The following is a 23,371-nucleotide window of genomic DNA, read 5'->3' as shown; positions in this document are numbered from 1 at the left end:
TGCATAATTCAAAGGCAACTTTCTTCTTTTTTAAGCCAAACTTGGCATATACTTGATCTTCAGTGAGGTATGTGCAAAGACATTTGGTTTAGCAATAACAAAATTATAGCTGTACAAGGTAGTGTGTTTATTTGAATATGCAACAATGTAATCATTCAAATAAATGCATTCTTAGTTCTCTTTTTACAGTACTTCAAGTCAGATGTACATAAACTAATCCCTATAAATTAAAACCATATACAGTAAAATAAAGCATTATGCATTTTAACTGTGTTCTGTTTTGCTTTAACTTTGAGGGAAGCATACTCCATGTGTTTTTGAATGGCTGCAGGTGTGGATTTTGTATCATTTCCATTTGTGGTTTTTCCTATGACTGCACATCCAAGAACTGGGTTCTCTAGAATATACAGTTTGGTGAGTGCTTTGAGAGCAGATGGACTGCTGCTTTGCAGGATGGTCTGAAGCCCTTAAGGTGAGCAAGGGAGTGGAAATGAGTTGCTTACAGGCTTGTCTAAGTTCAACCTCATTAAAATCATGTGGCTGAAGAATCTATTTTCTTTAAATTAGCATCTGGCCTCCATTAGAATCAGAGGGAAAGATGTCAAATTTGAATAATTATTTTAAGAAATGCTCACAGATGCATTAAGCTGTATGGTGGAAACCAGAACTATTTGTTGATGACAAGTACTGATAAATACATGGGGGAAAGAAAGCATTCCTTCTGAACAGATGTGGATATCAAAACCAACAACAAAATAGTTAATATATAATTTTCCTTTGTAATTTGAGTATAGGTGGCTAATAATTGAAAAAGTATTAAAACCCTGAGTACTGATCAGACTACTGAGTGGCACATTTACATTACAGGGTATTTTAATCTATTAGTGGTTCAGATTAGGACAGCCTATACTACACTACCGGGATTGTAAGAAAATTAATCCATTCTCTTGCCTGCTCACATTTTCTTCAGAGAACAAAGAGAGATTGGAAAAAAGAAATAAAGGGTAAATCGATGCTCACAGTAAGTGGTTCCTCCCACATTGTTTTGCATTGGCTCTTCAGGCTGGGAAACACCTTTTTCCTAGTATCTTCTATAAAGGCAGAGGATGTAAACAATTCATAAATTAGTTCCACCAATATTTGTCCTGCTTTCTATTTTAGCCACTCAGTTCAGTGTCTGAGGAAAAATACTTGGCCCTCATTTTGCTACAGCTGTTACAATGTTGCTGCATGAATACATATTTCAAGCATGGTCATCATTTATAGAGATTAAATTTCAAATTACCAGCTAAAGCAGTGAATAAATTCTAAAGTCCTGATCCTTTCCTGAGACAGACACACACACTCTGAATGACCAACTTCCTTGACTACTGTTGCAGAAAGTTTAAAAAGTTAATCTCTTAACCAAGTTGTCCGAGAATTCTGAAATTTTCAAGTGTCTGCCAGTGCTTGTTAAAAGAAAAAATATTTAATCTGGCAGCAAAAAAATAAAAACATAAAACAATAAAGCCTGACAAGGCAGAAGTTAGAATTGCTGCAGGAATCATAAAAATAAAACTTTTACCAAATAAGGCTACAAGGTAGCCACCACAGAGACGGTAAAAGGACTGAGTTGATAATACTGGGGGAATAGCAAGGTTTTTACACTATAACTACTTCAGAAAAGGATGGTACTATGGCAAGTTCAAGTGCAAACCACAGGATATTTCAAAGTAACACCTTGCTCTTACCCACAGAGAATACACTACTAAAAAAAGACTATACATTATCATATGCTGTCTTTGAGCTAAGCAGTTATTCCAGAAATAAACTCCTCATCAATTAGGCTGTCTGATGGAACATAATCAGGTTGAAAACCAAAGCATTTACAAAAAAAATAATAAATTCTCCTCAGTTATGTTATCAAAAGGAACTCATAAGTCTTCGCATGACATTTGTAATCATTTCAAATCCTCCATTTGAGAACCTACATGTACATCTGCTAAGTCTCAGTCAAAACCACAGGAATAGTGTTTCGCTGGAGCACAATTTACATAGATCAGACATGATGGGTCATCTACCCAGGCTGACACCATTCACCAAGTAGTAAGAAAATATCTCTCCTAACATGTTGCCATCCTAGCATCTTACTAGACTCGGTACAACAAAAAAAGGAACAAATTACAACAGGTTGAAAACTCAACAGTTTACGCATCACAAGCTGCCAGAGGAGTCCATAAATTCTCACAAATCTACACGAACACTTCTACAAGCTGTTGGTCTTTTATATGCCTTTATATGTCATCAAATTTGTGCTCCAATATTACATACAATAAATTCCTTTTCATACCAAATGATATTGAAAAATCTTCTTCAAACATCATAGTCTTACAGTACCTCTTAAATGTAGTAGGATACACATAGTATGTATCACACAGAGCAAAGAAACAACAACTTTATTACATAGCAAATGGGAGCAAGAAAATACTATTCATTGGTCTCAGATTTTCTGTCATACACAAACTACAGATAAAAATGTGCTGGCTTGCTTAGAGGTCATTGCCATTTTTAACCAACTCAATTCTTTGATAAAAACAGAAGTGCTTGAATAAAAAACAATGCTAACTTCTACAGCATTGACAGAAATTCATGATCATGTATCTTGGAATAAAATTCACACATTTTATATACTTTTTGTAAAGTAACTGCTTTATATTTTCACAGTTCTAAATATGCTTTCTAGACCTTTTCCTTGATAGCAAATTCTATTAGTATAATAATTACATAGAGAGTCTTTTTACTAAATTCCCTTTGAATAACCTATTGTTTTAAAATGTACTGTTCAAATTTTCTTTCCTTACTTTCAAAGGAAGACCAAATACAATTTGAGCAAAATGTTTATGCTGCTTCTTGGAAGTTTCTGTCTATACATAATTAGAAACTTCTGGACAACCTCAATTATCCAAAAATATTTTGTACACAGTCAACACAGTAAAACAGGAAAAAAATTTGATACAAAATTCCAACAAGGAAAGTGCCAAAATTCATTAGGCAAAATAATTTGAGCACTACTGCAACAGGGTAAAGGATATGCAGATCATTGTGATCCATGCTGAAAGTTTTAAAACTTAGGATTCCGTAAATGTATCGGTCCTTCTAAATTTGAATGACCAGGTACGTTTTTCACTTTGGACACCATGACATCATGTTACCAAGTGATGTCTGGCAAATCCTTATTAACATGTTAATATAGGACCAGAGGGAATAGATGAGAAGAGAAGAAAGGAGAATGGATAAGCATTCTTATTCTTTCTTAGTCTCACAAATAACAAGGAAGATTGGCTCCCATGGACGGCAGGCCACAGCAGACACATCTGACATCATTCTCAACCTCACAACAATTCCTTACAAAGACCAGTGAAGCTGTAGGAGAAACACTAACTTTCACTCAAATTGAATGAAACAATAAATAAATGGTTCCTAAAACTCTGTCCTTCTTCCAAGGAAAAGCACACAACAAAATACTCCCTCATCCCCAGTAATGGCCTAAGTAAACTATGGCTGTGCACAGCAAAGCCAGGAGGCAAGACAACTGGGCAGGCTGTATGAAAAGGGATCAGAAGAAAAGGAGAAAGGAATGTTGAGATACTGATGAACATCGAAGAGTGAAATAAAGGGAGTAGCAAAGCTACAATTCTATCACCACTCCTAACACAATCGTCTCCTATGGTCTTGGGAAAAGATTCTCAAACTCTCCTTCATCTTCATCTGCAGAATGGGGGGTCAGTACAAACCCATGAAGATCAACAAGGCCAAGTGCAAGGTCCTGCACCTGGGTCAGGGCAATCCCAAGCACAAATACAGGCTGGGAGGAGAATGAATTGAAAGCAGCCCTGAGGAGGACGACTTGGGGGTGCTGGTGGATGAGAAGCTCAACATGACTCGGCAACATGCGCTTGCAGCCCAGAAAGCCAACCATATCCCGGGCTGCATTAAAAGAAGCGTGGCCAGCAAGGTCGAGAGGTGATTATCTCTGCTCCACTCTTGTGAGACCCCACGTGGAATACTGTGTTCAGCTCCAGGGCTCCCAACATAAGCCAGGCATGGATCTGTTGCAGCGAGTCCAGAGGAGGGCCACAAAGATGATCAGAGGGCTGAGGCATCTCTCTGTGAAGACAGACAGAGAGCTGGGGTTGCTCAGCCTTGAGAAGAGAAGGCTCTGGGGAGACCCTATAGCAGCCTTCCAATACCTAATGGGGGCCTACCAGAAAGCTTGAGAGGGACTTTTAACAAGGGCCTGTAGCGATAGAACAAGTGGGAATGGCTTTAAACTGAAAAAGGGTAGATTTAGATTAAATATAAGGAAGAACTACTTCATCATGATGTTGGTGAGACACTGGAACAGGCTGCCCAGAGAAGCTGTGGCTGCTCCATCCCTGGCAGCATTCAAGGCCAGGCTGGATGGGGCTTGGAGCAGCCTGGGCTGGTGGAAGGTGTCCCTGCCCATGGCTGCCCATGGCAGAGGGGCTGGAGCTAGATGATCTTTAAGGTCCCTTCCAAACCAAACCATTCTATGATTCTATTTCCCTGTTTGACACAGATACTGCCAAGTGCTCAGACAGAAGTTTCTTACAGAAAGATATGCACTTCCACTGAACAGCATGCAACTCTTTTTAACTTCTCATTTATAACAGTTTGAATGAACTGCTTTAAATGAGACCCAGGGCTGCAAATGAACAGTGAATATAAACCTAATATTAAATGACTGCTTCCTTTACTAAGTTCTGTCATTCCTGTGCAATGAATGAGGCAGGGATCCTGTGGAAAAAACAGAATGTAAATCTATAATTAAACACATATGCCCAATAGGGAAAAAACTTGAAGAGCTTGAAGAACATTAGTTTAGGCATTTCCTAATTCTTTACTGCTTCAATTTACAGTTACAAGTTAGTCACTGTCCTCCCACTCTTTACAGAGAGAAGATTAATTTCAAAAATAGGTATTCTGGAATGTGGAATAATTTTGAGGAGAAACAGGACACATCACTATGTAAGTTTAACAGTGAAGGAGACAGAAACCTCATATGTTATACTATATACATCCTTCCCTATGCACATATATTGACTCTGTTTTACAAGCCTCTACAGATATATCAGGACTGAAATACCATACAAACTGCACATGCATCAATCCAATAGAATAATGAGAATCATCTATTCAGCAGAAGTTTCCACTCAGATTAAATGCTTTCATTCTCCAAGCCAATGAAATATTGGAGGTTGGTTAGTTTAACTGTGCAACATACCCTATTCACAAAATGAAACTGAAAAAAAACCCCAAAATTTCACTGAAGCAGACTGGCAATCAAGGAGATCCTTCCTTTTAAATACCAAGCTTTCATCACCTTCAATTGAAATGCTAGAGCTCTTCATGACAGCAGCCAAAATTTCAGCTATTCAGCTACCTGAAAAGCTACATTTCCCCCAATCTGTTTCTTGTTGTGGGTTTTTGTTTTTAATGACTTATCCATAACTTATAAAATTTTAAGGAAAGAAGGTTTGTTCCTTGCCTGGACTCACTGGTACCAAGTTTCAGCTGAAATGACAAACTGAGCAAATTTTAAGAATCTGAAATAACCTTTGGAAAAAAATTGAGCAGCTTTAGTACAGGCACTGCAATTATTCTCTCTGTAAAGAAAAAATGTTTAGAAATTCAGTACAAACTTAAAAACAAACACAGAATTTTACTCTGGTTCATTATTAGAAATAATGAATTATTAAGAACAAAGCAGAGTGATGCTAACTGCAATCTGTCAATCAGAGAATCTAAATTAAATCTTTTCTACTAGAATGCTGCTCTTGCTACAGAAATGCATTTAGATCTAACAACCCTAAAGCAGTTTCCTAATTTCCCCACTCATAGTAGGTTTCTATTATTAGTAATAGGAGTTTGTTTTCCAAATAGGGCATGTGAATTTATCTTTTAGGAAGAACAAATACTTTAAAAAAGCCATACTGAAAAAATGCTGTTCATTGCTTTAAGTACGTATTTTCTGACATGACATTCTGTTTCATGGTTGCACTCGTGAAGTATCAAATGATCAGAATAAGAATTTCCACACATTTTGGATAAACAGTAAACAACTTTGCTTTTAAAAGCAAAACACACAAGTAAAACATAATACAGATGTCAAAAATATAACAAAAATAAATGATCTCAGAAGACCAAATTACTTCTGCTTTATGTATCAGGAGGCATCTCTATCAACACAAGCCTAAGGTAATGGGAGGCACTACTCAGAGGACAGATATAAGAAGTATTTCAGCAGTACATATTTTAAACCCTGATTCAAAAGCTCCTGAAAATCTGTGATAAGTGAAAGAACTCAGTCTACAGGTGTAGGATCTCTCCTCTCTGGCTATTAAGAAGTTAAGTTCACTCAGCATTTTTATTTTTAACCAGAAAGCCACAAACTCACAGTTTAGACCTCTTCCTTTTTCCTCTTCTGTAAAAATGACAATACTTTGAGCTGTGGTGAATGCTTTTGGTCTTTTAAAGGTAATAGCTACAGGCAGGTTAAAAATCTCTATACATGTGTAGCAACTTGGTTTTATACAATTTTTAAACATAACACTCCCTTATCTTTCTATCAAATACTATTATAGGCTGCTTTTGTAGAATATTTCTAGCAGCCTATTGTACACAGTGCATCATGAGCTACATGGCTTGAGGCCAGGAAGGAAGGTGTGGAACACGTCTTCACAGGTCAATTTCCACTCTCCAAGTTTTCAAGTATTTGAGAGAAGGTCATGTTACAGCACAGATTTACATAGCAGACAAATTACACGACTGCCTGTTCTCAGCATTTCATAATTTCAGCAAAAAAAATCAGGTCAAACGAAAGGGGGGAGAATAACCCTACCCTTTCACAGTAGTCAGAAAATCAAACAAAAAACTTACTTAGCTGTAATTCTTGCCAAAACATTGGTAAAAATCTGTATTGACAGTAAACACAAGTTGAAAGTATTTAATCTACTATTCCTTTACACAGCCTTTTTCTTTTTTAATGCCTCAGAACAACCATAAACAAACCCAGTGTGCTCTACTGCTCTTTTAAAACACTTTTTTTATCATTAGTCCAAAACATTTATTTTTATAAACGTGCATATTAACAAGGAATGTGTTACTAATTTCAACAGCTTTCACACACAGTTTGATAGTTTAGTAGGACTGTTAAGAGAGGGAACTGCTCTTTGTATTGTCTGTCTGGATCAAAAGAAGAATGATTTGGAATAGCTTTTTTCCCCCCTCAGAGGCTGAAGTATAGTGCATTTTAAAAAGGGCAGTATTGGCCAGCCTCAGCACTGCCTGACTTCATGTTTATACTAGATAGAGACTAAAATTACAATGTTCATATATAGCATTCTTTCAGTAAAAATTGGCAAAATTAAAAATTTTTACAGAAAATAATACTATGATATTTTCAAAATAGCGACAAAATACTTTCCAAGAGCAGTTAAAGATACCTTAATGTGAAACAACAAATTTAAAAGTGCTTGGGTATGCATCCATATATCCATATTTCTCAGCTTAGAAGACTAATACTTGCACACAAATTCCTAACAACATCACATAGTGTACAGTTAAAATATGCTAATCATTATTCTAGCCAGCTTTCAGGATTTGTTTCAACACAGTCAAGCAGTGGTAGGGTTTAGACTGGCATACTGCTGATACTCTTATGGAGCAAGCAGAAAGAATAGACTTTAACAAATAAATGACTGGCTTCAATAACTTCAATTGGACATAACAGTATTTTTTTCTAAAAATTACAAACAAGAAAACTGAATTACTCTCAGTAGCAAGAAGAAGTTTTAAGCTGATGTATTTTTTAAAAACTTTGTAGTCTTAAGGAACTCCTGAAAAAATTTTTTAGACAGATTCACGGTGTTAGCTATATTTTATGAGCATTTGATACCTATACAACAAGCAAAAAGAGGAAACAGAACATTTTGTGGAATCTGACATTTTCTCTGTTTATCTACACAAACTCTGAGGGATGAAATTTACCAAAAGCTTCAGCTTAGCACATTACAGCCTTGCAGCTGAAAATTCAGATGAAAAATATGGGAGTTTTTTTCGTATGACACAAAAACTTTTGGGAACATTTCCGAAGGATACCAGAAAGCTTGTCTAACATACAATGGTTCCTACTCAGCACAGCCCTCCAAACAAAGAGTAACAGATGCACAACTGGTATTAATAACAAAACATCTCCTCCCTCCTAGTCAAAAGAGGACAGCTAAGGACAAATACAGTTTCAGGGTACTTACCTACTCTGAAGTTAGTGGCTGTCAGAGTGTCAGCAGCATGGCCGTTTTCACTGATGAGGGTGGTGGTATTTCCCTTCTCACAGTTGTTCTGACAGTTGCCTTTGGTACAAGTCACTTTACAGATGCTGGGTGTAAAGACCACTTTGATGCGACCAGTGTGATTTCCCACTGTCAGTGGAGGCAAAGAAAAAAAGAAAAATAAACAGATCACTTTGGTATCCATTGATTTCCTTCAAAAAGTTTGGGGAAAAAAAAGGCGGGGTGGGGGGAGAAAAAGGCGACAGGTCTACAGGAGGAGGGCAGTCTGCAGTGCTCTCTCTCATAGATCTCCAGTGGTGTCTCTGAAACAGGAGTAGGAAGCTTAGCAAACAGAACTCCGGGATCCGCTCCAAAACCACATTTAAAGTCAAGTCACTGGAGTAGGATTAGTAATCACAATGCTGCACTTTATTCACAGGCAGACAAAGAGCAATACCAAGGGCATGACAGCTTAAATAGCCAACCCTGACAGGCAGATGTAATGTAAAGAGGCTGGCTGTGCACCTAGGGGTGAATAAACTCTTGTGTCCTCCTGCATACTTTTCCTGTTTCTGCATTTATTAAGTCACTATTTGTAGCTCGACCCCTGGAAATGTTTTAGGCATGCGGCATGTCTGAAAACATCTGTCTCAAATCTCCTGGCACCCCAGCCCAAAGTGGTCAAACCTTGTGACGCAGCTGCCTGGACCCAGTTTTTTCACAGTTTTTTGGCACTATTTTTCCACAAGGATTTACATATTATAGACTGAGCTTTGCTGTCAGTCTTTGTTTAAGCAATAAATAGCTCAGGGAAAAGGGTAAGTATCAACGCTTGAAAGTACTGGTTCTCAGATCAAAGACAGAAAATGGCTAGATTCTCTTTTTCTATATACTTCCTTACAGGCATTTAAAAAACTTAAATGTAATGAACACTGAGCAAACACTAACTTTGAATTAAGCTAATTAAAAGAACTTCTTGTTACAGAATTTGGTTTAAAAACAGATGTATTTAATCCTATATCTAACAGCTGAAGACAAAAAAAGATATCAAAACTAGTCATTAGGAAAATCAGGGGAAAAGAATAGATTCCATTTGCAATTATTTAAAAAGAAAACAGTTTGTCCTCTACACACTTACTAATAAATCCAACAAGTTCAAGTAAATATATCAAGGCATCTTTGTGGAAACTATTAATAAATACTTTCATATCAAACCTAACAATCCCAAGAAATGATGTACAGAAAGAAGAATCTCCTTCTTCCTCATGTCATGAAAATAAAAAAAAAGTTGCTGGGTAGTTGTTTAACCTAGTTTATGAAATACCCTGTGGACAAACATATTTTTGAAAATCTCAAGAAAATAAAGGAAATCTTCCCACTTCAAAAGAATATAAAGCCGCCTTATTTCTGGCCCTTCATAAACAAATAAAGTAAATGATTGTGCCAACTGTTTTGTCTACAGTAAAGTCATTGCTCTATTTGAACAGCAGCTGTAGTACAGATGCTCCCACCTTATACTCCCTAAACAATAGTTAGAAAAAGCACAGCACAGAGACACAGGAATAATTTTTTTCAATTAAAGGCTAGTATTGTGATTTTAGTTGATGCAGAAGATGCCCTAGATTCTTGGACGCCAAGCATTTGTTATGAAAATTATTAATACACCTTTCCCAAAGAACAGACATAAGTGGCTTGTGAACTACTGAAGCTAGAACTTCTAAGCTTCCCTTCTATTAGACATGGCTTCCCAAGCAATACTGCCACCTTTGTATTTTATTTGCATAGTTTTATATACACCTTTTCCTCGAAAAGCCCAATACATTTTATATTTTCAGATGTTTTAGTAACATTTTTCCTTAAGGATGTGATCTAATTAAAAAAACACTGTTAGTTGAGTCACAAAAGTCAGTCTTGCCTACACTGTAAAAACCAGTATTGGGGGACCCACACAAATTTTCCAGCTTAGCTTAAAAAAAATATAATTTTGGCTTTGCCAGTATACATGGAACTAAACTATGATTTAATTCTCTTTCAGAGTATTCTGTACTGTGTTGTTGAGTGCTGAGGTGTATCAAAAATTAGGCACAATGTTTATAACAAAACAACAAACACCCCCCCTATTTTTTAGATAGTTTCTATTACATAGTTCAATTTTACCAGAAAAATGGTGTAGCATAATTTTTTTGGTAGAAAAGATGCCTTAGTATGAGACTGAATTAGCATGTAAGTTTGGGAGTAACAAGATAGGAACAGCAGTTGAACAGTACCTTCAAAACCACAGGCCAGCATCTACAGAGGTAAAGAGTATCCACGAAAGAACATTTAAATGAAGCTTTTCAGGGAAGTAAGTAGTCTGAAAAATAACATGATGTATGACATAGCCCCTACAAATATTCAAATCATTATTCAGCAATGCTTTTGCTATAAAACAAACTCCATTCTCACAAATATTCCTGGTTGCAAAGAGCCAGAAATAAGACAGATTCATATTCTTCTGACATGGGAAGATTTTCTCCATCTTTTCCAGGTTTTTATTCTTCTTTTATGTTCTTCTCCTTGCCCAGTAGGCCACACAGCTTTTAACTTTCTCAATTCTTCTGGAGACATTTAGGAAGGATACAAAAATAATGATGGCTTCCAAGCTGAAAATTGACCAGCATATGAGAAGGTGATTCAAGGCAGAGACATTATCTTCATCTTTCTCTGTAGCTGTACTTAAGTAGACAGTACTATCCTCACAATCCTAAGGTTTAAGTACCTTAACAGCAAGCATAATCCATGCAGAATTAAACTGAAAACAGACCACAAAGGTTTCTCCTGAAAGGAAGCTTTTGGCAGAAACTGCAAGATTAGTGTCTTGGACTTCCTTGAATCCTCTCCCCTTCCCCTCTCTATAGTTTGCTGGATTTCAGGGTTGGTTGGGGTTTTTTCCCCTCTTCTCCAAAGAAGGGATGATTTAATTCCAAATCAGAAACTGTATCATTCCGTATCTTTTAGCTGGCTTGGCAGTATTAATGTTAAAAGCCACCATTTCAAGCTAGAAAAAGCCCATTACTACTACAGTCTTGACCTCTTTTGGTTTTGAACTAGTTCATATTAAAAAAAGGACAGTGCGTTTTTAAGGTAGCATACATATTATTTTCCTCTTTAAACTCCAGAAGCTTTACTGATAATGCCACTGTGACATAGATATGACAAGATCTGCAACTTAGATTACCTCAAATTCATTTCCGGAAAAAAAAGATGGTGCTACAGCACTGCAACATACCTGGAATTATTTTTATATAAATATATAGACAGAAAAGTATCATAAACTCTTCAAAACCAATTTTAAACATGTGGAAATGAAACACCTCACTCTGCTCTTAAGTATAGCACCAGACTGAAGAAATACGAGTGTGAGACCAGATAAATAAATAAGCCTAATGAAAGACAACAAAACCAGAACATACACACACTAAATAAATAGCTAAGCTACTGAAAAAATGGCAGAACTAGTGATAAGCACAGATTGCTGTATTAATAAAGACAGGACAATCAAGATTACTAATACAGGCTAAAGCTTCATCCTTTAGCTAGGCAGCAAATTCACAATGAGTAGCCTCAGCCAACTATCCTGCCTCATACTCTAGGCTCACTTATACGTAAGAACTCTCAGATGTATTTGTCAAAGGAGATCAGTGGAAGAACATACCCATAATTTTCAAAATCTGTGAAACTCTCTTGAGTCAAATTTAAAAAAGAAAGATGCCTGGGTAAAGTGATGATTTTTTAGTTGAAAACTGGCACTGTGTGCATGTGATTTTCTTTCCATCTCTGTAAGTCACTATGATATAATATTATGAACACGACAAGCTCCTGCTGTGATAAATTTATGATTTAGCAACAACTGTAGGAGAAATGGAAAATATAAGCAAAAGGATTTCTTCATAGAATCGCTTCTGCCCCTACTGTCCATCATGACAAACTAACACTTTTTTTCTGCATTAGCAGAAAAACTGAATGAGTTAAGACAAAGCAGGGGGCAGGTTTTAGGTTCGGGTGGTCACAACAGCTCATGCAGCAATGCCTGGGCAGAGTCGTATAAGGGAAGGATTCCTCCTCTGCCTCCTGGGTTCTTTTGTCTGTAATGCTACTCTCAGCCTTCATTTCTTTCTAGAAGAATTTCTATAAACACATTTTTTTCTTGGCTTTATAGCTGCCCTCAGAGCTCCAGCATTCTGCAAAGATTTAACTAGACAGTATTCAATAGCTGTAGCGGATCTCAGAAGATTTGTGGCATGTCCCCGTTTTGCAGGAAGACAATGGACTAGCAAAACTAGTGAAAGCCGAACTGGTATTCGGTTAAAAAGATGACTGCACTGTACTGTCTGATAGGTCAAGTGGGGCAAAGAGAGAAAAATATTTTAACGTGTTGAAAAAAATTATTATGTTATTGTGTGTATAATGTTTTTGTGCTTCACAGTGATGTAGTCAAAAGGATTCACAATAAAAATCACAAGCAGTGGCTTATACTGTGGACTCAGCTGGTACAGCTTACGCATACATCTCATAATCCTTGCACAAAACTTCTTTCTGACTCTACTTTTAGAGAGGTTTGTGTTTTCTATAATACCTTCACTCACGACAAATATCTTGAGGCAAATCTCCTGAGGAAACAGAACTAAGCAAACTGTAGGCTTTCCATTAGTACCTCTAAGAAAGACTACTCTCTTCATGATGCCCTACTTCTGTACTGAATCCAGTATGTTTTCAGATGTGTATGTACACAGTGTCATCAGACCTGAAGATTCTATCTTAAGATTACATTCCCTTCCAAAAGACAATAGATTATCTCAGACAATTTCTTGTTTTCAAATGATAACCACGATGCACAAGGAGAACTTTGGAATAAAAATCTATCTTCTCAAATTAAAGCCAATAAGCTTTTAAACAGCAGATCCAACATATTAAATTCTCAGATGACCATCTCCCTTTCTTTTTTCTTAATTAAATGCTGACAGAAAAAAAGGAAAGCAGCAGAAGGAAATTACTTATTTCCTAAACCAGGTGTCTCCCAGTTATTTCACCAGTCCACCTGGTTCAGTCCTTACTACTAAATATGCTTGTTCAGCCAAAAGGAAAGCTGGCATTGTATAAAAATCAACAACGCAAGTGAAATATTTAAGCTTTTAGAACTATTGTTTAATGACCTTTTTACACTTTTGACAATATACGAGGAAGCTCTGTTTTATTACCACTTAGTCATCAATTTAAAACAAAATGGGGGGGGGGGGGGGGGGGAGCAACCAAAACCGCAGTTCCCAAAGATCAGAACAAGTTGAAACTTGGCTATCATACATGTTAGGTATATCAGCAACTAGAATATTTACTAATTCTAAGAGCTGATGGGGGGGAGGGGAGAGGAAAAAGCAAAAGAAGATAAAATAAGAAAGAGAGAGAAAGACACACTAGATTCACATACAGACCAGAGGCAGATCTTCCCTAAATTTCAGATTACACATTTTAAGGAATACAATCCTTTTTAGGCATAGAAAGGACTGAAAGAGCAAGAGATCACCTCATCTCCCCTCTTTTCTTTTTCCCAACACAGGATGAAACAGCGTTACACAAAAAGTGTGTCCAGCTTATTCTCAAAACCCTCTACTATGCAGATTCCACAACTTCCCTAAGGAACATATTCCAGTCCTTCAGCCTCTCTTGTTATTAAAGTATTCCTAACGCCTAACCCCATTTCCCCTGTTGCAATTCAAGTGCATTATTGCCCTGCCTTATCTACAGCAAACCGACAAAATCTTATTCCTCTGTGGATCAGTTTCTAACACACCTGAAGACCGCTACCATGAACATCCCCCAGTCTCGTTTTCTCCAGACCAAAGCCATCTAAACTTTTTCAGCCTAACAGCCTGTATGTTACAGACCATTCTTTCTTGTTTTGTTTTTGACAGCACTCACTTGGTCCTCATCTTTCTTCAAATATGCTGTCCAAAATTACGCAATACTACAGCTGAGGTCTGATGAGCGTTGGGGAACACAGAAAACTTACTTAATACAGCTTACCTAAAATGCTTCTGTTGGTGTAACTTATTTGTCTCCCCAACAGTGCACTACTGATATTTTACACTCAAAACCAGTCTGTAGGCTATGCCAAAGGGGCACAGATCTCCCAAATCTCTTTCTGATCTGTTGATATGGATGTCATCCCCGTGAAGCAAACGTGGAACATTTCTTACAAGACCTTAGCAGGACTGAATTCAGCCCTTACTCTGCTCTGAGCACAGGAGTAAAACCTTCTGCATTCAAACCTCACCCATCTGAAAACTAGGCAGAATATAAGCTTATTCTTTCTGTAACAGTCACAAGCACAAACAAGTCTGAAAACAATATGGATTCAAAAAGGCAAGGCACAGCTGCTGGGTAATTACATTTTTGGCTTCAATATACAGCGCCTATCTTCATGTAGGGCAATGCATCTTTGCTTTTTCCAGAAACTTTGTTACAGTACACTTGCACACCTCACACTCTGTTCTTTTTTCACAAGCTTTGGGAGAAATTAAAACATGGCAATGAAATTAAAAATAAGATGACCCAACTGTATTTAATCCCAGATCCAATGCGTTCTCTGATGCTTTAAAGCACTCCCAACAGCTCTGCACAAGGTGAGGTGTGTGTGTACATACCCGCTCAGTCAAACATTTCTGAACAAGGCAGCAGTACATCAAGCTGTATTTTATTTACCATGTCTAGACAGCTATAGCTACACACTGACATGTAATTAAATTCCAGCATTCCTTCTACTTTTTTTTTTTTTTATTTCTGTGACTCCTTATTTTGCAGCATTTGTATAATCTTACAGGTATTTCATTAGTTAACACAGCTTAACCTTTGATATTTTGTCAGTTTTCAAGTATTCAGTTCTACTGCCTTTGGGCAAACCAATGGGGCTTCAAAGAGTGAAAGCCAATCTAGCTGCCTATTGCAACAGTAGCTGAACGGTGATCTCCATAGCTTCTTTTTGTTGCCATTCGTATCGTCACCATTATTGCTATAAACATTTCTCTATACACCTATTTCTGATTAGCCTTATCGTTGTATCTCCACACCATTTCCTCCTTCTGTCCTGTTTATATGCTCCTACTACAATCTTCTCCCTCCAGTCAGAAATGAGCTCTCAGACTTCTTTCTTCTATTGCGCTCTTGTTTCTTCACCCTCTTTTTAAGCCTTGCTTGCTTCTTCAGCACCTTTGACAAGCAGAGAAATCATTCAGAAGACTTAATGCTTCCAAGCTAAGAAAGAAGATAACTGAAAAGAAGGTATCTGGAAGAGCCTTTTTCCTTCCTGATCAGAGGGATACAATTTCTTTCTTGCTCCCTGTCACTGCAGAGAGAAAAGGGAGTTCTGCTGTTTTCCTCATCACCACCCTGCCAAAGAAACATAAAACTGAGCAAAAATTTTTGTCTATTCTGGGAAGGCCAGGTAACCCATTCTTCAGTTCTCTTAATCTCAGTTTAAGACAGAGATTAAGGTAAACAGTGTATTGTTTTAAGTAATTTATTACAGCAAAACTTGCTCTAGTCAAGTTGGTTTTCTTCATTAATTTTTGGCAGATTCTGACACTCTGCTGTCTACAACACAGACTTGTGTTTTCTTGTATCTGTATGGCTGTCGCTTAAAGTATTGAAGGAGCACATACAGGCACAAGTACTGAGATCATTTTGAAAGACATTCATAATTGTATTAACAGGCCCCCCAGGAGCTCTTTGCTGATAAATTCTCTTACTGACACAGCCTCTTCAGATCAAGTCAGAGGAATTCACAGTAATTCCAATAATTTCTGTCCTATGTAAGTACGTAACATAAAAATCACACGTACGTTTGAAGCCTGGGATCTCTGTCAGCAGGTTTTATGAATTACTTTTGTCTTCCTTGTCTTTTTTACCACTACAAAGATTCTCTATGTGCAACCCTCAGGCAACAAACATCCTATCTTGAGCTACAGCCATTTACCATGTTTAAAGCAATTTTAAAAACTCTGATCAACAGTTGGTAATGAGAAATATGCATCATTCCCCTTACACAGTTCAGGATGTTCCAGAAAAAGGTACCAACCCAACTAAATTGAGACTGCAACGTGGTTTGAGATGTCTGACAGAACAGCTCAGAACCAATTCTATTCAATTAAGTTTATTAGTGGATAATTCTTTTAATCTTTTTTTGGTTTTGCTTATTTGTTTTAAAGGTATTACCAGTAGATCAGAACCACAAATAGATATGATGCTAAAAAGCTTAAATTTTATCCTTGAGTTATACCACTAATCAGTCCTAGGTCTCTTGTATAAGGGATGAGAGAAGTTAATTGCATGGAGGAAGCAGCCTAACTAGCACACTGAACAGGAATGTGCCCAACCCATTATGCAGAAAACACTGAGGACTTAAGACAATTTAGTTCAAACACTTTTAGGACTCAGACACATTTCTTTGAGGAAATGGGAGACTGACTCTTCACTACAGCTGGGTTCCAAACCTCACCATGACTACACTAGTGTGCTCCTTAGGGAGCTAAATCCTGCAGGAGACTTGTTAACAAGGCTTAGTTGACTGCACTTCTGATAGGCAGGGAGACAAGTGCTTCAGCTGCGAGTCTGGGTGGGAAATAAGCAAAATATTACCATTCAGGTGGCCTGGCATCTTCAGAGTGAAGCACTTCCGAAACAGAACTTCAAGCTCTTCAAGAATCTCATGCTTGAAATTTCACACCCATGCTTCAGGTTTCAGGCGAGACAACTCCAACTCCAAGAAACCCAGCACAGGATTTAGGACCACAAGCCTTTTTTAACTCCCACTTAACTTACTCAGATTCTTCAGTACCTAAAAGTGCATCTGGACTCTAAAGGCTTTCACTTGAGGGATAAGGGAACAAAAGCCAAAAAGCCTTATTGAGACAGAGACGTACATCTAGGACAGAAAGCCGTTCTACACAATGCTCATCTCAGCTGTAATGAAGCAGTAATGACTTCACAGCCCACCACAAGCAATTTTCCACTGAAGGAAGCTGCTGCATGCACTACTGCAGGAACTGCATGCTCTGATAATGAAGCCAGCATATTTGCACACAGACTTACAGCCATACAGGAGTTCAGGTGGGCACAGATGGACACACAGTATTAGCGCCATTGATGCTTTATTATTACCAGCTAAATACAACGGCTATTGTCCACGTTAGACTTTCAAGGAGATCTAAATTAGGCCTTTATACACTGGAAATGAGACTCATTCCCACCTGATCTCACTCACCTGAAACTAAGCATTTTGCCCAAGGTAACTATCTAGGCTCCTTTCATAATCAAGACGACAAACTTTACCCTGCCCTAAGGTAGTATTACAAGTCTTAAGTTGGAAGAGCGTTACTTCTTCAGAAAATAAATTGAGATAGACACCATTTCCCCCTCCCAGCATACATGAATCCCTTAAATGAGAAACCAAGTCTAAGATGTAACACTCAAAGTGTTTACCATTTCCAAGAAGAACAGGGAATAAAAATTAATTTAATATTACCTTACTAAGTGTATTCACTTAACACTCCGTTTCCTGAAAGGAAGCAACTGAAAAGCACTAAGGAAGTCAAACAAACTGTAAACAGTGACAAAAGACAGAACATCATGGAATTAAGTTATAAATAAACATTGCCCTCTCTGCATGCTGAATCACCATTAAAAATCTCTCTCAGCACTGCATAAATCCAGAATCTTTTTTTCCTTTATTTTTCTGAAGAAAGGAAAAATGACGATAGAAATAAGGATGTCACTGATTCTGAATCTCAGTTTCACTGGCAATGAAAGGAACAACTTCTTGCAGTGGTTTTTTTTTTTTTGTCAGCATTTGTTTATTCCTTCTGGCATGGGTAATGGCACTGACAGAGAAGAGTACTTTCACATCTTCTGTGAGTAAAACCAGACTTAACTACTTGCAACAGTCAGAACCAATTCTTGGTATCCAAGACCTGTAGCACAGCAATTCTGGAGTTAGCTTGGCTAAGGAACTTTTAATGTTTAATTGCATGAGTTCAATTGGTTTCTATATCCAAATAAATTACCATTTTTCAAACATGTCATAGAGGTTTTCCCCTACAGAATTTTCTGGAAAGCCTCTTCTCTTTTTCTTCTTAAGAAATCTTTGGTTTTGGAGCCAATTCTCTTTCATCACAGCAGTTGAGATGCATTTGTCTCAGTCTGTGTTTTCCCCTAGCTATAACACATTTTGAACTCATTTTAATTTGCTTTGCCAGATCACCAGTCCGTTTTTCCAACATTTTTCCCCACACTGCTGTTTATCAGTCTTGGCCTCCATACTTTAATGCGTAGAGAGATGATCATTCATTTTTGGGTGAACATAACATTTAAATTAGTTCCTATAAAAGCATAGTCAGCCTTTGTCACAGTCAAGCAGACATTCAATTATTGGTGATCTCAGGGCCATAAAATCTTTTCAGAGTCCAAAGAGAAAAACACGGTACTTTTTTGGGGGTGCTGATTTACTGGCCTCCTCCGCTGTGAGCCCTTTATGGATACACAAACAAACTCAAAGACAGCTGAGAAAGGGTATTGTTAAAATGCCTGCAGCATTATTAGTATATTGAGAGAAGTAGTTTGTGTTTAATATGGAGTTGTTCTGTCTCCCAAGGATTTCAAAGAACACCATAGACTTTCATAATTGCTAAATAAACTGTGTTCATTTGTTGAAGTCATTTTTGTTCAGAATTTGTCACTACTACTTTTTTTAAAGCAAAGTGAATGGGCTGCTTGATTTGATAGAGTTAACTAGATCAACACTAATGCAGTTAGGTCAATTTATATTTGGAGTTTAGCCTCATTTCCATGTCCCACTGGAATCAAATGCTAACTTTAAATGGCTCTTATGAATTGTCATGCCTTTCAATAGCAGTACGGGTAATGCTCTTAAATGAGAAAGGAAAAGGATGCTTTACTAAAATTGTTTGGGTTTTGTTGTCAAAAAAGCCATGGTGTTGTCTGACCTTGATGCTGACTGCACAGAAGTTTTTTTTTAAATGTTTTAGAATGTCCCTGAAAAACCTCCCCTGCTTCTTGAGGGGGAGCAAAGGCTCTGGACACACATGCAAATATCTTGCATTTGAGAAAACAAGTCCCTGACATTTATACACTACCCCATTGCCTTATTTGTATTTCATTATGTACAACCTCAGGAGCAAGACATCGGTGTCAGTGTCCATGAGTGACTGAAGTGAGTTTGTTTCCACGTTCCCTCCTAATAGACTGTGTTGTTATTTTTCAGTTATTTCTGCTTGTTAGCTTTCTAACTGTTCATTCTCTTTTTACCCAACTTATTCTGATGGCTATACCCTGGGTAGTCAAGACTACAGCCTTAACATCTCTCCCTTACCTCCAAATTTCCCAAACTTTCTATTTATAAAAGTTACCACTGTTCAGCTTTAATATCCATCCATACATATGTAGGCAGAACTTACAAGGAACACAATGCATCAGTTAAGGACAAGCCAGTGAGAGTACTATTTTGCTGTTTATGCAGAGTGGTTCCACAAATACCAAGAAGGGTGGAGAGAATATCTAACCTACTGAAGACCTGAGGGAGGTTTTCCCTTAAAGACACTGAATTGTGGTAGAATGTTGAATCATACAGATGCATTTACATGGAACACGTGTTGTATCTCTGTATGCATTTTTTTAAAACAGTAAAACATTTATGTATTTTACAGCTGTTTACCCATACTTACTGATGAGGAAATACTATTATTATGATGTAAGTGTCACATAGTGAAGTCAGAATGGTGCAATTTCACAAAAATAGTTTAAATTGCAATTTTGAAGCGACACCTGTTTTTGCTTAAATTAACCTATGAAGTCATCAGTGAAACCAGAATGTGTAAATTATGTATGAGCTTAAAGAGCTTCTCTAACTTATCAGTGTATCATGCTTCCAATAGTAGGAAAGCTATTGTTATGCCAAAATCTTAGCAGAGTATTCTGCACATCACAGTTCTCAGGGGTGGGACATTTTCTTCCACATTGATCTTATTTCACGTATATAAACATATGTAAAATTGTGTTGTAAAATGAGGCAATATATCAATAGTTAGAACAGTTACACAACTTTCATATGATTATTTCATCTTTACAGAAGGATTTAAGTGCTGCCCATGGAACCATGTGCAGATTCTAGAAGTCTAATACTCATACACACATACTTGTCCAACATCAAGCCACAACACACACAAGTAAGTCATAGTAGGGTGCTGCAAGCCTGTATTCACCAACCGTCGTGTAACCTGTACTACTTAAAATTTGAGACATGTTTTTATTTTTCTACCTAAAATAAAGAAACAAGTCTCCTTAATCCATTTTATAAGGCATTTTGGTGAAAACCAGAAAAAAACATCTACTTAAAAGAAAGGAAAAAAGTCATCCATACTATTTAATTCTATAAACTTAACATGCAACTTCAATTGCAAATTTCACATACATGTGGTATTGCCTTCCTGATTTAAGAATGAAAATGAGCCCAATCTCTTTAACATTTATTTATCCATGGGATTACTTTATTATATAAGCATATGCTTTATTCACTGCACACAATGCCATTGAAGCTGAGAGTAAGGTACTCTATATCTACTTTTCAGTTTTCCTTTTAGCGCAATTTCTGGTTGCCTCAGGTGCCAACTAATATATGTTCACAACATGCCTCTAAGACAGGGAAGTGGTGGCATCATCATTGTACACATGGAGATGTGTGGCCTGGTGAGGGATGCGTAAAAGTGTCCTACAAATACAGGCAACACCAGACAACTGATTTCAGAAGCCGAAATTTCACTTTTTTCAGCTTGAATGCCACTAAAAAACTAGCCCTCAAACATCTCAGGCTGGAAAACAAGACGTATATTTAAATAACTCTTCAGAAAATGCATTTAATAGCAAAAGGAGACAGAGTGAAAGTGAGAACTTCCTAGCCTCTTACTGCTGTAATAAGTAGTTCTTACAATAACTGTGTTGAAAGGAATTTCAGAAAGCACACATTCTGTTTATAATTTGATTATCACATACTTATATATTTTATATATATATAAACATATACATTTTAGACCAATAGAAACAGCACAGAATTGCATTAATTTTCTTCAGCATTATAAAGTCAGGGAGATCAGCGCTGATATTTAGAGGATATTTAGAGATCCATGCTCAGCTTGCACTGACTAGTGGTTACTGTTTAACAGTTAAAGGAGTAGTGAAAAATGTATGAGGCTGATAGACCCAAATTACCGAAAGTATCATCTTATAGACTACTAGGTTGCAAATAAAATTTTACAGTTGAAATTTCTGTGCTGATGAAATTGCTACTGTTAGACTCTTAGGGAATTTTTAACCCTGAGGTTTCAAATATTCAGGCAGATTATAGGTCAAGTGTGCTGGTATGTACTTAGAAGAAAGAAATGCATCCTTTGAGAATTACTCATAGCTCATGGTGGGCTTACATAAGACAGGCTATTTGGCCAGCCTCACCTACATGTTAAAAGTATTCTTGATGTTTACATTACAAATGTTCAGATCCACATGATCTTATCCTTTTCAGTTTTTCTTTGCTGATAATATCAATTCCACTGCAAGTTTATTTTCATCACTATATATTCAGTCTTCCTACTGGTACTAAACCATATTTATACTTTCTCTGCAGCTGTCAGCCTAACCAACATGAGCTATTTTCATTTGCTTGAGAAGGCTCTGAATTTCCAAAGCCTTATCCTTAAGTATTTGCCAATTCTGTACAAAGACATCTGAAGATTAATTTGCAGTAGTAAATATATCAGTGTACTGATTAAATAGCATCAGATAGATGCTTTATGGTACAACAGACAATTTCAAAGCTTGAGAACAGAACAGCATTTCACCTCTAAAGACAAGCACTTGAAAATTATACAACACTATATTTATGAGTCCTGACTTTTCTCTCTCTTTCCATACTGAATGTGGTATGAGCCCTTTGAAAAAAAGCAATAAATGGCCACAGAAAGAAAACAGCAATTACAATATGAGGCATAAGGAGACAGAATTAATTATGGAGTGAAATTGTGACCATTCTGAAAATTTGAATGAGTTAATGAACTCAAAAAATGTTTTATTCAGGTTCTTTAACATTATTTCCAGGGTGGGTTTATGGCTAATTTGTTGGTTTGTTGTTCGTTTTTTTTTAAACAACAAAAAAAAACCCCACAAAACCCCCCCAAAACAAAACCAAACCCAAAGCTTTTTAAAAATCACTATGAACAACTGCAGCAGCCTCACCAATTAGGCACAATGAATGAGAATTACAAATTTAGCACTAAAGAACTTAAAATTTTTATATGCAAACTTTATGACTAATTACACTAGCTAGTCTTCAGAGAAAGCTTTATAACCCACAGCACAGAAGATCAAAATGCTTGATAGTAGGAATGGCTGCTGGCAGGTAACTCGCATCCCCGGATGACTTTAAATGCTATTATTTTAACCCCAATAGCTTCCTGAATTTTCAGGCTCTGTTGATGTGATATATAACTTTACAGTAAAATTCAGCTTAAAAGGCAAAAAAGAATAGACTATTTTGTTGTTTTTAGTAAGACTACTATACTGAAATATGTTCTGAAAGCTATCATAGAAGTAAAACTGCTCATAGATACACCAGAGTAAATGTTCCAGGAGAAACTTTAAATGAATTTTTAATTGAAAAAACTTTAATGTGACTATTTAACTCCTTCCTAGTCATGTCTCTCAGAGTACTGTATATAACAGAAGAGTTCCAATAAGCTAGGAAGAGCTAGAAGCACTGGCTCCCTTTGTCTTTGAGCTGCATAGAGTTGTCTCCTATACAACCTAGGATTTTTATACTCCTTGGCTAGCAAGGGTCAGAAGAGATGGACACAATCCAGTCCTGGTGGCCACTAATATCTTTATTTGGAGGAAAATTACAGCTGACTGGAAGAAAAGCAATGGTATCTTATTTGAAAAAGGGACAA

The 23,371-nt window shown here is 37.0% G+C and overlaps 1 protein-coding gene across 7 annotated transcripts in view; it reads right to left on the bottom strand.

Moving 5' to 3' along the window:
* The window catches only part of LTBP1 (latent transforming growth factor beta binding protein 1), a 196,637-nt gene that overhangs the window by 122,991 nt on the left and 50,275 nt on the right, over positions 1–23,371 (bottom strand). For 5 of the 7 annotated variants that reach the window (XM_080408153.1, XM_080408152.1, XM_080408151.1 and 2 more), the window contains exon 5: positions 8,313–8,480. In XM_080408153.1, coding sequence (XP_080264279.1) covers positions 8,313–8,480 — 168 coding nt within the window. Of the gene's footprint in view, positions 1–8,312; positions 8,858–23,371 lie in introns of those variants that run through there. The other 2 variants (XM_080408156.1, XM_080408157.1) reach the window with 2 other exon arrangements.

Source organism: Falco punctatus, assembly GCF_963210335.1.
Source record: "Falco punctatus genome assembly, chromosome: 12".
NCBI lineage: Eukaryota > Metazoa > Chordata > Aves > Falconiformes > Falconidae > Falco > Falco punctatus.
The sequence above is the reverse complement of the archived record's forward strand: the minus strand, read 5'-3'. Positions and strand labels throughout refer to the sequence as shown.